Source organism: Triticum dicoccoides, chromosome 6A, assembly GCF_002162155.2.
Source record: "Triticum dicoccoides isolate Atlit2015 ecotype Zavitan chromosome 6A, WEW_v2.0, whole genome shotgun sequence".
Classification (NCBI taxonomy): Eukaryota; Viridiplantae; Streptophyta; class Magnoliopsida; order Poales; family Poaceae; genus Triticum; species Triticum dicoccoides.
In genome coordinates, this window is record NC_041390.1 from 41,312,176 (window position 1) to 41,324,001 (window position 11,826).

The 11,826-nt window shown below is 47.9% G+C and overlaps 3 protein-coding genes across 5 annotated transcripts; 2 read left to right on the forward strand and 1 right to left on the reverse strand.

Annotated features, from left to right (window-relative positions):
- Positions 1-6: 6 nt before the first annotated feature.
- LOC119314519 (MEIOTIC F-BOX protein MOF-like) lies at positions 7-2,975 on the forward strand. Of its 2 annotated transcripts, XM_037589227.1 has the most exons (5): positions 33-85; positions 170-1,043; positions 1,229-1,393; positions 1,479-1,632; positions 2,652-2,975. In XM_037589227.1, coding segments are annotated over exons 2-5 (1,185 nt in total). In that variant the 5' UTR covers positions 33-85; positions 170-179; the 3' UTR covers positions 2,654-2,975. The 2 variants fall into 2 exon arrangements, with proteins under 2 accessions (XP_037445123.1, XP_037445124.1); XM_037589226.1 differs by having other exon boundaries at positions 7-1,043.
- Positions 2,976-3,250: 275 nt separating this feature from the next.
- LOC119314520 lies at positions 3,251-5,856 on the reverse strand. Its single transcript, XM_037589228.1, has 4 exons — positions 5,696-5,856; positions 5,558-5,601; positions 5,043-5,182; positions 3,251-3,801 (listed from the first exon to the last, which is right to left on the reverse strand). Exons 1-4 carry the CDS (start codon positions 5,783-5,785, stop codon positions 3,449-3,451), a joined length of 627 nt encoding a protein of 208 aa, XP_037445125.1. The 5' UTR covers positions 5,786-5,856; the 3' UTR covers positions 3,251-3,448.
- A 158-nt stretch (positions 5,857-6,014) lies between these two features.
- On the forward strand, positions 6,015-10,913 carry LOC119314521 (RNA N6-adenosine-methyltransferase mettl16-like). 2 transcript variants are annotated; one of them, XM_037589229.1, is made up of 8 exons: positions 6,018-6,319; positions 7,263-7,468; positions 7,582-7,972; positions 8,055-8,262; positions 8,730-8,837; positions 8,976-9,098; positions 9,186-9,249; positions 10,269-10,913. In XM_037589229.1, exons 1-8 carry the CDS (start codon positions 6,081-6,083, stop codon positions 10,337-10,339), a joined length of 1,410 nt encoding a protein of 469 aa, XP_037445126.1. In that variant the 5' UTR covers positions 6,018-6,080; the 3' UTR covers positions 10,340-10,913. The 2 variants fall into 2 exon arrangements, 1 of the variants encoding a protein (XP_037445126.1); XR_005152339.1 differs by lacking the exon at positions 10,269-10,913 and having other exon boundaries at positions 6,015-6,319; positions 8,730-8,805.
- The last annotated feature ends 913 nt before the right edge of the window (positions 10,914-11,826 follow it).

Below are 11,826 nucleotides of genomic sequence, written 5' to 3' on the forward strand. Positions count from 1 at the left end.
TCTGCCACTGCCTCTGCCCGTCTGCCGACTCGTGACGGCCGGACCTGCCGGCGGCCGGCCAGAGGCGAGCCGCCGCCACCGCAAGGTATCCATCCGCCCCTCCCGAGTCCCGCCCCGTCCTCTCCACCACCGCCACGCCGTCCTGACGATTCTCCGCCTCGCACCGCAGCGCCTCCGGAATGCCTCAAGGGAGGAGGCACGGGAGCGCGGCGCCGCCGGTGCGCGGCGCGGACCGCATCGGCGCGCTCCCGGACCCCATCCTGCAGCACGTCCCCTCCTTCCTCCCGGCGCAGGCGGCCGTGCGGACGTGCGTGCTGGCCCGGCGCTGGCGCCACCTCTGGAGATCCACCAGGGGCCTGCGCGTCGTGGGCCTCGACGGCGCGGACGCCGTCCAGGGCCTCCGCAAGTTCATGGACCACCTGCTGGTCCTGCGCGACCGCGCCGCCGACCTGGACGCCGCCGAGATCAGGTTCGACCGGTTCTCGGTGGCCGACGACGAGGCCTACGTGAACCTCTGGACCCGCTTCGCCGTCATGAGCAGGGTCCGCGACCTCACCCTCCACATCGGCGCCTCCTCCTACCTCGACCTCGACAACCTGCCCCTCGTCTCCCAGCACCTGCGGGTGATGAACCTCGACGGTCTCAGCCTGCAGCAGAAATTTCTTGACCTCGCCGGCTGCCCGGCGCTGGAGGTTCTGAATATGCAGCACTGCGGCATCAGCGTTGGCAGGATATCGTCCCGTTCCCTGAAGCATTTGAGCCTCAGAAGCTGCCGCTCCAACTCCAATTGCTGGGTCCATGTCTCTGCTCCGGGCCTTGTCTCTCTGGTGCTGCTTAGATTTGGGGGCACAACCCCTTTTCTTGAGAACATGGCGCTGCTGGAGACCGCGCGTCTTGATCTTAGTGACGACTTCGATGTCTGCTTCGATTACGACTCCGATGAGAACTCTGTTCCTTTCAATAAAGATGACAGTGGTGATTCTGTGCTCCTGGGTGCTCTCTCGGGTGCTAAACATCTGGAGCTGGTATCTGCATTTCAAAATGTATGGTACCACTGCTCTTCAACTCCTTCTGTTATCCCCTCTTTTTGTGGTGCACTGTCTACAATGTTGCTAGGCAATTAACTGGATTACATATATACATTACCATCCGTTGGGGTGCATTAGGTCATAAATTTGCGTACGTTCTGGTTAAGGATTGCTTGATCATTTTACATTTCTGTTTTCAGTTTGTTTTCAGAAGAGATTTGAGACAGTGCCCTACATTCAGCAAGTTAAAGACTTTATTACTCAATGAGGACTGGTCCGAGGCTCCTGACTTGGATGCACTAGCTTGCATTCTGAAACACTCGCCAGTTCTAGAGAAGCTCACTCTTCAACTCTTTACCAACAAGGTATAAATCTTCGAAATGGGCAATTGCTACACTGTTGAGGTTATTACCGATTATTCATCTTTGTTGGTGTTCCTGCTTACCATAGGGACCAAAACAAGAAATGAAAATGAAAGGAAGCTACAGTTCAGCGGAGAGACCGGCTGCAATATCAGAGCACCTTAAAGTAGTTGAAGTCCAGTGTAATGTGGTCAATCAGGGAGTTTTCAAAGTTTTGAAGTTCCTCTGTGCATTTAATATATGTAAGCTAACTGATGGCACTTTCCATACTCTTTATCTTTTGAAATTAGCCTTCGTATGTGGGAACGAAACTGTGGAAGCAAGCTGTGAAGAATAAACTCCTGAATTATGTAGGAAGAACAGTTTGTAGGGGTGCCAAATTATTTCAGGCTTGAAAAAAAATCTGAACCACATCCGGAAGGGGCACAAGTTAAAACCAATATTATCCATTTTGTCGGCAAAGGAGGCTTTAGTTTAGCTGTGTTGCATAAACAGTGAGTGTAAAACGACATGTGTACTTGTTGATTGGTTCTGGTCTCTTTTGGGCAGTGGCGCAAATATTTGAATCAATTAATTCAGAGTAGGGATACAGTATCTTCACATGTTGATTAGCTTTGAAGTCTGAACATCAACTCAAGTTCTGCAGGAATACATATTTTCACTCCTTTTGTTTTAGAGTAGTCGGTGCTAATCAGTAATGTTTTTTATGAGTTCGTTAGATGGGCAGGTCCTTGCCCTTATGGACTAATGTTATTCCGCACTCGATTCTTGATCATGCAGAATAACTGCAGTATGATATCTCTTTACATTATATAAACATAGTGGCTACTGTATGATGTTCCTGCATTATAGTTTTGGTTGTGATTCCTCTGTTTGCTCCTGGGAAGTCGTCAATGTTTACATAACGTATTTTTTTTCTTTCAAAAAGAATCTGTACATCACCTGTCTATTAGTGTATGCCATGATTCCTTACTTCACCTTTCCTTTGACATGAAACTGCTTATGGCATTTTCTGCATTCTCATTTCATTTGGGAGCTGTTTAGATATATGTTTTCTTGTTATATGTCAGATTAAGCCAGAAATATATTCAAAGTTTTCCCCATAGTTCATGTTAAGATAAGTTGCGCCTGTAAAGTGAGTGTCCTTCAATCTTACTGAAGTCTGTTCCAGTATCTTCATTTCCATCGGCATGAAAGTGTAACTGAGCATTCTACTTCTGCATATACGCCACTCTTACGTTATCTTTTCATTTATATACAGGATTCAGTTTTGAGTAGGGGTGAGAAGATGTGGGGCGTCAGTTGATTTGGCATCTCGTGGCTATTCAGTTGATTTGCCATTGTGACAAGGCTTCCATGTTCTTTTTTACATGTGTGTCTGATACCAGTTTTGTCAGTTTGTTCAAAGCCAAAAGAGACCAGAATAATGTTGCACATCAGATTGTTGCTGTTGTTCGTAGAATAGGAGCTGGAGCTATTTCGAGCTCTGCTGTTCCTGATCATATAGCTCATGTAATTAACACTGTACTGTAACTATCTTGACATGCCTACTGAATGAATCTCTTTTGGCCCTCATTTTTCTTTTTTTTACCAGTTCTACCCAGGAACGGTGTAGAATCCGCAGCAGTACATAACTTGTGAACTCTAGGCCATATATCTAGTTGGATTTGGTTTTATCGTATCATGTGAAATCTCTGATGCAGTTTTGGTCGTTTAGAATTATTCAGCTCATGGACCGGGTAGTGTTCTCTTTGCAATTCTTTTTAGCTTCGGCAATTAACTTGTTCTGTTGTGATGTGATCCGTTTATTATGTCTCCTGTACCAAGATTTGGATGCATGGAAGAGTGCAGAAAGAGGTGTTAAGAGTGTGGAAATTCAGAGGTTACATTTCGAGTCAGTGAAGGTCAACAAATCAATAACACTACATTCACTTGACGCTTGTTTTATAGCTTGATAAAACCTGAACATCCACATTACCCCCCATTGCAAAAGATACTAAAACCGATAACAAAACTTGAAACAACCATGCATATTCGCCGTTCGTCCCAAAGAACCCTTTACTTGCCCAGAACCCACCATTCGACGGCGCGCCGGTACGGGTACCCCAACCTCTGCGCGAAGGTCGGCTCACGCTCACCTCTGCTGCGACAGAGACACTCTTCCTCGGTCGAATTGTTCGGTCCGAACGTGGCGCCTCCACGGGAGAGCATGTTGGCCCTCTCGGCGTTCTTGCAATGGCGCTTGAACTCCCTGTACCGCATCGTCTTCTCCTCCTCGCTCTTGTACTTCTGGTCATACTCAACCATCCAATCCTCGAACCTCGCCTTCATGGCCGCCTCCTTCACCAGGTCCCGCTCCTCGGCGATCACCTCCTCGAGCGTCGCCTCGTTCTCGTCGGTCAGCTCCCAACCTGTGAGCAAGACAGAATTCATATGGTCATATGATCATGTAACATTTGACAAGGAGTTGAAGGAGAAGGGAGTAAATTGCACGAAACCACCATTTTAAAGGCTAGGTTTGCAAAAAACACTACGTTACAATTCTATTGCAGAAAACACCACGTCTTGTGTAATCATTTTGCAAAAAACCACTGATCGACGGATTAGGCTTGTTTGAGCGAGTTTATGACAAGTGGGTCCACTTTTCGCTGATGTGGCATAACGTTTCGTGCTAGATAGGTTTTAGCATGAATTTACAAACCAGTCCCTAGAGTTTTACATAGACCCTCCTAAAACAAAAAGAAAAAAGCAATCAGCCCTCCACGTGCATAAAACATGTAGCTGGCTTGGGGCAGCGGCGCCCAGGCTCTCCGTGCGGCCCAAGCTCTCGTTGCTAGCTTGGGGCAGCGGCGAGGTTTTGCAGGCGCGGCGGCGCTGCTCCTGCGACTTGGCAGGCGGCCGAGGTCGAAGGCAAGGCGGGTGATGGATGGATCCGGAGGTGGGATTCCAGCTCCGGCGATAGCACATCGGAAGGGAGGCCAGCGACGGGGCTACTCGTCATGCGGCAGCGGCGGGGTGCTCCTAGTGAAGAAAAGAGAGAGGGGCAGAGAATTAGGGCGGGAGAGAGACAGTAGGAAGGAGAAGGGAAGGAGGGGGCGACAGGCGCCTGGCTTGGAACTAGGTTGGGGTGGTCCGGCGAGGCAGGGAGCTCGAGCTCCTGGAGGCGCACGGGAGCAGCGGCGCTCGGGCACGAGGCCCTGGTCTTCAGGAGGAGAGGCCGCGTGGTCGTGCGTGCTCGGGGAGCCCCTCGAGCTCGAGAGGAGGCTGGAGTCTCGGCGTTCATGGGCACAGGGCTGCGGTGGAGGCGGATGTCGGCGGATCCGGCGGTGGAGGCGGTGAGCTTCATCATGACGCGGTTGGAGGGCCTGGGGGCACCGGGAAGAAGGTTGGGGCTTTTTTGATTTAAAACCCATCTAACGCCGTCTTCCCCAAACCGTTATGCCATGTCAGCAAAAAATGGGGCTCACCTGTCATAAACACGCTCAAACAAGCGCAATCTGTCCATCAGTGGTTTTTGCAAAATGATTACACACGATACGGTGTTTTCTGCAATAGAACTGTAACGTAGTGTTTTTCGCAAACCTAGCCTTCAAAATGGTGGTTTCGTGTAATTTACTCAGGAGAAGGACACTGAGGTCCGGTTGTTTGCTACCTGAAGATGAAGATGAAGATGTCGGTTGCTTTCTGTGTTTTTGTTTTCTGAGATACAGCTTTGCTCCGATCAAGGTGGCAGATAAGGCCCCCACCGCCGCAACGCTAGCACGCAGCTTGTTGCTGCCTCCCATCGGCAAACTGCAGAGATTGTCAATAACTTGTTTAAAATCAGGAAGCAAGATCCGAACTAATGGTAGGACTACATTGCTTTATTTCTCTCGCACTGTGTCTCTGACAGCTTTCAAGCAATAATTCGTCGCATCAAAATCTAGTACTCCCTCTGTAAACTAATATAAGAGCGTTTAGATTACTACTTTAGTGATCTAAACACTCTTATATTAGTTTACGGAGGAAGTACGGAATATCAAACTGGACAAGGACTAGGTCGAGAACGGAGAACATCCAATCTGTTGTCGGTCAATAAGATTAATTTGGGGCGAAAGTAGAATTGGATCTTGATTCTACATGGGCATGGTGACGAACAATGTCCATGTATGTGAGGTGCCTACGTACCGGGCAGAGAAGCCAGATCCCCCGGCGCCGTCCGCACGGCTCCTCTGCAGATCGAGGAGGGAACAGGATCAGCCGGCCACGCGGGCGCAGATGCGGGGGGAGACAGCTAGAGAGAAGAAGAAGACGACGGCGGCGTACGGAGTGGCGGAGGAGCCGCCTCGCTGACTCTCCAGCGCGGATCCGGCGTGAGGACAGCCTCCCCGCGGCGAGGAATCGAAGCGGCGACATGTCTGCACCACGCTCCGATGTCGCTCCCCGTCCGCCCGGTGTTCGAGCTAGGGCTGTCCTTACGAGGGGGAAAAAAAATACATGGACCCTAAATGGACCCATCATTGTTTGGCAGCACGACCTGAAGGAAAAGAGATGCCCAAAGGCCCAAGACAGGCCCACGCGGCGAGCTGACGGCGTTCCTTCCGGAGTCGTGCCACTGCCTCCCCGCTCGCCGCCCCTCGCTCCAGCCGCCGCAGCGCTCTCCCCTCGGCCCCCAGCTCCCCCGCCGCGCCCGCCTACGAGGTTCCGCAGGATGGGCGGCGGGAGGAAGCGGCGGCGGCGCGACGGCCCGGACGCGCCGCCGGTGATGCACCCGCGCAACCGCTACGCCGCCGCGGCGCCGGACTTCGCGGCGCTGGCGTCGCTCTACCCCTCCTTCGCCCCCTTCGTCACCGTGTCCGGCGGGGGCCGCGCGTCCGTCGACTTCACCGACTTCGCCGCCACGCGGGAGCTCACGCGCGTCCTCCTCCTCCACGACCACGGCGTCAACTGGTCCGTGCAGCCTGCTCCTCCTCCTCCCGCCCCCTCCCCCTCAACCCTAAGATGCATTCCGCGCTGCTCCATTCCCGATTGTTCCTGTTCGGCTGAGCTGCTTATCTCTTTGCTGTTGTGCTGGTGGAGGATTGCAAGGGCGCTCCTGAATTCAGCTAATTGCGGCATCAAACTCACCTGCAATCTGACATACCTGTTGTCTTATGAGTTGCTCATGTCGCTCTTGGGATGGAAGTTCTGAAGTGACTTCAGGGCTTGGAGCTTATCAGGTTTTTGTGTGCATATTAGTGCTGTATGTCAAGACAACATTTCGTAATCCCCAAGAGATCATTTGATTTATCTTGCTGCGGTGCTTGCATAGTAATAACAGTAAACACATAACGAAGCCCTTTTGTTGGAACAAAAATCTGCCGAAAAGGATCTTCAAAGTAAGTATATGCTGCTCATTGCATTATTGTTCAGCTTCATGAGCACTTCCACCGGGAACTTCTGCAGAGAGAGTAGTCCATGTAAAGAATGGTGCTCAGCGTGCACATCATATGCCATAACTAGATGTCTTTATTCTTACTTTGGTCTCGCTATACAACAGGTCGTATTTTCGTGGCGCTGCGCCAAATCGATCCACTTATCATTTCTGTTAAGACATTTCAGTAAATAATCACATGTTGTTTTCATGTTTGAATTGTTTGCTGCATCAAATTTGTATAACTAAAGTTCAAATAGAATTACTGTTTAGCACAACTGGCAGCTCCCACTTTTGCTAACAATAAGAATCACTTGATTTTCAAAAAAATGTTGAAGCTTATAGTCCGTGCACACTATGTCCTCGTATGTTCTATTTTTGAAACACTCATGTGTTCTTTTCTAATTATCACACACTATGGTTAGTGGGCAATATCACATTTTAATATGTTCGCATGATATATATCGTTCCTACTGTCAGGTGGATTCCGGATGGACAGCTTTGCCCTACTGTTCCAAACAGATCCAACTACATCCATTGGATTGAGGATCTTCTCTCTTCTGATCTCATACCACGAATGTCCAACCCAAGTGAGACAGTGAGGGGTTTTGACATAGGCACCGGTGCCAATTGCATCTACCCTCTCCTTGGAGCATCGTTACTGGGCTGGAGCTTTGTTGGATCTGGTATGCTTTTATCCTGTGTGCTAGAAGTTCCATGAAGCATAATCTAGGAATCCCTTAGTGACCTACTTAGCTAAATTAGATGGATCCATGCTCAGTTGGATTTTTGCTTGTAGATGTGACTGATGTTGCACTTGAATGGGCTAAGAGGAATGTGGAGAGCAACCCACATCTAGCAGGTCTAATTGAAATCAGAAACGCAAATGAAGCACCCTGCTCTTCGAAGTCTGAAACAGTTGCTGAGGAAGCAGTCAGTGAGAACATTCCAGAGCCAGTGGACAGTGTGGTGAGGGCAATAGCACCTATTTTTGTGGGTGTTGTGAAGGATAGTGAGAACTTTGACTTCTGTATGTGCAATCCACCATTCTTTGAGAGTATGGAGGAAGCTGGCCTTAACCCAAAAACTTCTTGTGCTGGAACTGCTGAAGAGATGGCTTGCCCTGGTGGCGAGCAAGCCTTTATAACACATATAATTGAAGACAGTGTTTCTTTTAAGAACTCTTTCAGGTGATTCATATCTGATGTTACAGCGGCCATAGTATTATGTCATTTTTTTTCTGTTGTTCATGATTTATTTGAAATTTTATAGGTGGTTTACGTCGATGGTTGGCAGAAAAGCAAATCTAAAACTATTAGCATCCAAAGTCCGTGAAGCTGGGGCCTCAGTTGTGAAAACTACTGAGTTCGTGCAAGGACAAACAGCGAGATGGGGCCTTGCATGGTCGTTCATTGCTCCGAGAAAAAATGTTATAAGATCCAGTACACCAGGAAAAGTCCACCATTCTTTCATGCTTCAGGTGGGCATCATGTCACCTTCCTTGATCATGCACCTTTGTCGCTTATAGCTCATAAGTGCAGTTTGCTATAACTTTGGTTTTAGTGGTCTCTGTCATAAAGGTTACTGTTCTCCAATGAGATACTTCATCTTTGAGACAACTATCTTCTCTAGTTCTCATGAGTGTGATCTCTACATCACAGATAGCATTAATTCGTGTGCCTTAAATGTTACTCCCTCCGTCCCAAAATAAGTGACTCAACTTTACACTAACTTTGTACTAAAGCTAGTACAAAGTTGAGTCACTTATTTTGGGACGGAGGGAGTACATCTCATCGTTGTTTGTAGCATTTCTTCGTCCTTGTTGACCAATTCTTTACAGAATAACCTATAGTTATGTTTTAGTTCTTGTTATCGCTAGTTTACTAGTACTAAGTTTCTCTTTAGCTTTTGTGCTTTAACGTATGCTCTCTGCATAATGAATTTCAGGGTCTCCGACGTGGAAATGGTGCGTTTCAGGTGTTGAAGTCAGCTGAGACCTTTTTCTGTGCATCTAATCTATCATGTAAAACCGATTCTCTGTCATTTTCTATTGATGTAAGAATCCTATTAATCTTCCACCTATTCATTTTCCATATAACATCATGACAGAGACCCACACTGATATGTCATTTTCTTAAGTGAAGTCTTAGTATGTCAATCTCTTGCTAATTGTTGTATGAAATATCTGTTTAGGTTACATTGCCAGATGAGCAGACTCAGGCTGCAACATTGGATTGTGATGACCTTCCTGGTTCTGTTGAAGACAACTCTACAAAGGTGCATAGCATTGTTACAGGAGCATCCTTCCGTATTTCGGTATGTCGATTACATATCATATACTACTCATATGCTACCTATATCTACTTTGCCTGACAAACAATTTATAAATTTACTTCTACGTAGGTGTTTGAACAGATGCCTGGCACACTGTTAATCAAAGGTTCATTATTGAACAAGTCACTGTCAGGTACCCTTTGTTCTTTATGTGAAAAATATCACTTTTCTCAGACAAACATGCAGACACCTTTTGGGTTGCTTCAATACATCGCATGCTTATATTATCTTTACCTTATACTCCCTCCGTCCGAAATTACTTGTCGTAGTTCTAGATAAATCCATTTCTACCCATTTTTGCGACTAGTAATTTGGACAGAGGGAATATATAGTTTCTATGTTTCAGTTTTTACCACTTCCATAAGTGCAAGCCTAGATTCCGTTGTGTTACGACAGAGAGTTCCCGATACAAGTTTACCACACAAGCCGAGATATTTACCGAGTAGTGTGGAGTTTCTGGACAAACACCCCACAAAGCCAAAAACGAACAAACTACCAAAGTGACAGTCTGACATGGAAAATGCTGTAGCATTAGCATGTGCTACTTTGCAAAGTTATGTTGGTTCCTGTAGTGATGGCACTGTCCTGGCAGTAGTTGTCTATCCAGTAGCAGTGGTACTGATGCCTAGCTGGCTCTGGACAGCTGGTAGTGGCTAAAGGCACGATGGAGACATGATAGATGACAATTGGACGTGCTAGTGACCATTGTGAGAGGTTGGGCGGCTGGTCTGCAGGAGGCAGAGCCTGTAGACCCGGATCATATGCATGGCGTGTTGGTTTTGTTCGTTATTGACCGCCGTTGCCATTGAAAAAATTCAGGCATACAGGATCATATCGATGATCTGATCTCAGAGGCGAATAAGATGTCACTTCTCATATTCAGGCCGCATGAAGGCAGCATAGGTTACACGATGCTTCCTGGTGCACCTGCATTTCATTTTACTCATTCCTGCACCAATCATGACCTCTGGAATCCAAATCTAGCAGTGGCTCCGGCTGCGAGCACGAGCGGACAACACTTTCTTATGATAAAACTGTCATGCATATTGCACCGATGGCTTCTGTGGATCGCGGGCGATGAACAAAGGTCCAACTGATTTTATTGTGGTGAAAATTGACGACGACACTAAACCATCGGTATTCTCTCTGCAGGTACCTTCACATCGCTGTTCTCCCAGCTGGAGGAGACGCTGAAGACGGAGTTCGTCAGCAAGGACCGGTAGCTCAAGAGTCCATCCTCGTCAACGGGGCCTTAATCATGAACAAGCGGATGAGGCTATTATTGTAACCCCTGCTGGCCTGAACTCTTTTCAACGCCAAGAAATGTGAAGCGTGGGCGTCACGAGACTGACAGCAACGGCCCTGGCGGCGGCCGGTGGCAGCCACGAGCAAAGCCGTCACCGAAGGCGGCCTGCACCACACCCGATTCCAATTCCAATTCCATCTTTTGCTGCGCCGATGCCTACCAGCATGTTGTGTTGCTGTCATGGCGCCCCGTTGCTCGTCCGAATCTCGAAAGCGACTCCGGCGACGCCCGCCCGTTCGAGAACCTCGCCTTTGCTCTTTTCCAGATTCCGCCCACACGAGAAACGAACCTCTTCTTTTGTTGGCGTGGGCGTGTGTGCCGGCGTCCGTCACGCTTTTGGAGATGCACCGCGTCTGGCTCCGGTGGTTTGTTTGAGCTGCGCGGTGCAGGAAGGGAGCTGCCATTTTGCGGTTGACGTGTTTCAGATACGCTCGTGTTAGCAGTCCGGCAGCCGATTTTGACAGGCGTCTTCTGGTCATCGGCGGTGCTATGCATCTTTCGGCAGCTCTTTGCTTTTTCTACCTAGTCTAGTAGTATTACCAAAATCTACGGCAATGGCTTTATTGCAGTACGTATGAAACTGCCGGGTAGGCAGGCAGCATTGCAGTGTGGAGCCTACATGGAGAAAGCTTTCGTGCCGAGTGCAGAGTACCCAATTTTTTTGGGTTTATTTATTGAACGCGACACAAAAAATCTCACGGCGTACGTAGCCGGGTTGAACTTTGCCATGAACCCAGTGACTGTCTTATGACCACTCTTTTGTCACGGGCCAGTCAAAGCCGTCGTGCACCATGGTGACTCTTCTAGCGGCTTGTCGTATTTTTCCATGGGCTCATACCTTTTTGGTTGCTAGTAGAAGATTTCGAAGCTGTCACGGCCGATTCTCTTCAACCGGTATCTACAAGTAGTCATCACTGGTTAAAAACGAAACTAATATGACAAAATTTAGTAGTACTCCACCAACAAAGAAATTGAGAAGATTTTATGTCATTCATAGCCCTTTCATCTTAAAAAAAAAACCAGATGCATACGTGCGTGTAAGTGAGCATATATGTTGTATTGTGCTAAAAAAACATGTAGGTTTGAAGTCATTCCTCCTACTCCATTCAATTGAAAATCAAATTGTAGACCGAACGAACGAAAGGGCCCTTGTTGTAGAGCATTTGCAGCTCACCGCCCATCATTGCAATGAGAGTCTTGTTGCAATTGCAAAAAAAAAAAAAACCCTCTTTGCAAAAATCATCTCCAGTGCGGCAAGATGATCCTTGTTCCAAAAGAATTTGTTGTTTAGCAAGAATAGTACAACACTTTTATTTGTAAAAAACAACAAGCCTTCTTGTCGAATTTCATTAAAAAAATCCATCATTGTTTAAAAAATGGGTTGTGCTAGGTGTCTGCATGTTG

Excerpts from the sequence above, each read along its gene's own strand:
- LOC119314519 (XM_037589226.1), top strand. The coding sequence starts at position 180 with ATGCCTCAAGGGAGGAGGCACGGGAGCGCGGCGCCGCCGGTGCGCGGC. Across the intron at positions 1,044-1,228 it reads TGGTATCTGCATTTCAAAAT|TTTGTTTTCAGAAGAGATTT; the intron begins GTATGGTACCAC and ends TTCTGTTTTCAG. Across the intron at positions 1,394-1,478 it reads TTCAACTCTTTACCAACAAG|GGACCAAAACAAGAAATGAA; the intron begins GTATAAATCTTC and ends TGCTTACCATAG.
- LOC119314520 (XM_037589228.1), bottom strand. The coding sequence starts at position 5,785 with ATGTCGCCGCTTCGATTCCTCGCCGCGGGGAGGCTGTCCTCACGCCGG. Across the intron at positions 5,602-5,695 it reads GGCGGCTCCTCCGCCACTCC|AGGAGCCGTGCGGACGGCGC; the intron begins GTACGCCGCCGT and ends CTCGATCTGCAG. Across the intron at positions 5,183-5,557 it reads GGATCTGGCTTCTCTGCCCG|TTTGCCGATGGGAGGCAGCA; the intron begins GTACGTAGGCAC and ends CAATCTCTGCAG.
- LOC119314521 (XM_037589229.1), top strand. The coding sequence starts at position 6,081 with ATGGGCGGCGGGAGGAAGCGGCGGCGGCGCGACGGCCCGGACGCGCCG. Across the intron at positions 7,469-7,581 it reads CTGGAGCTTTGTTGGATCTG|ATGTGACTGATGTTGCACTT; the intron begins GTATGCTTTTAT and ends TTTTGCTTGTAG. Across the intron at positions 9,250-10,268 it reads ATTGAACAAGTCACTGTCAG|GTACCTTCACATCGCTGTTC; the intron begins GTACCCTTTGTT and ends TTCTCTCTGCAG.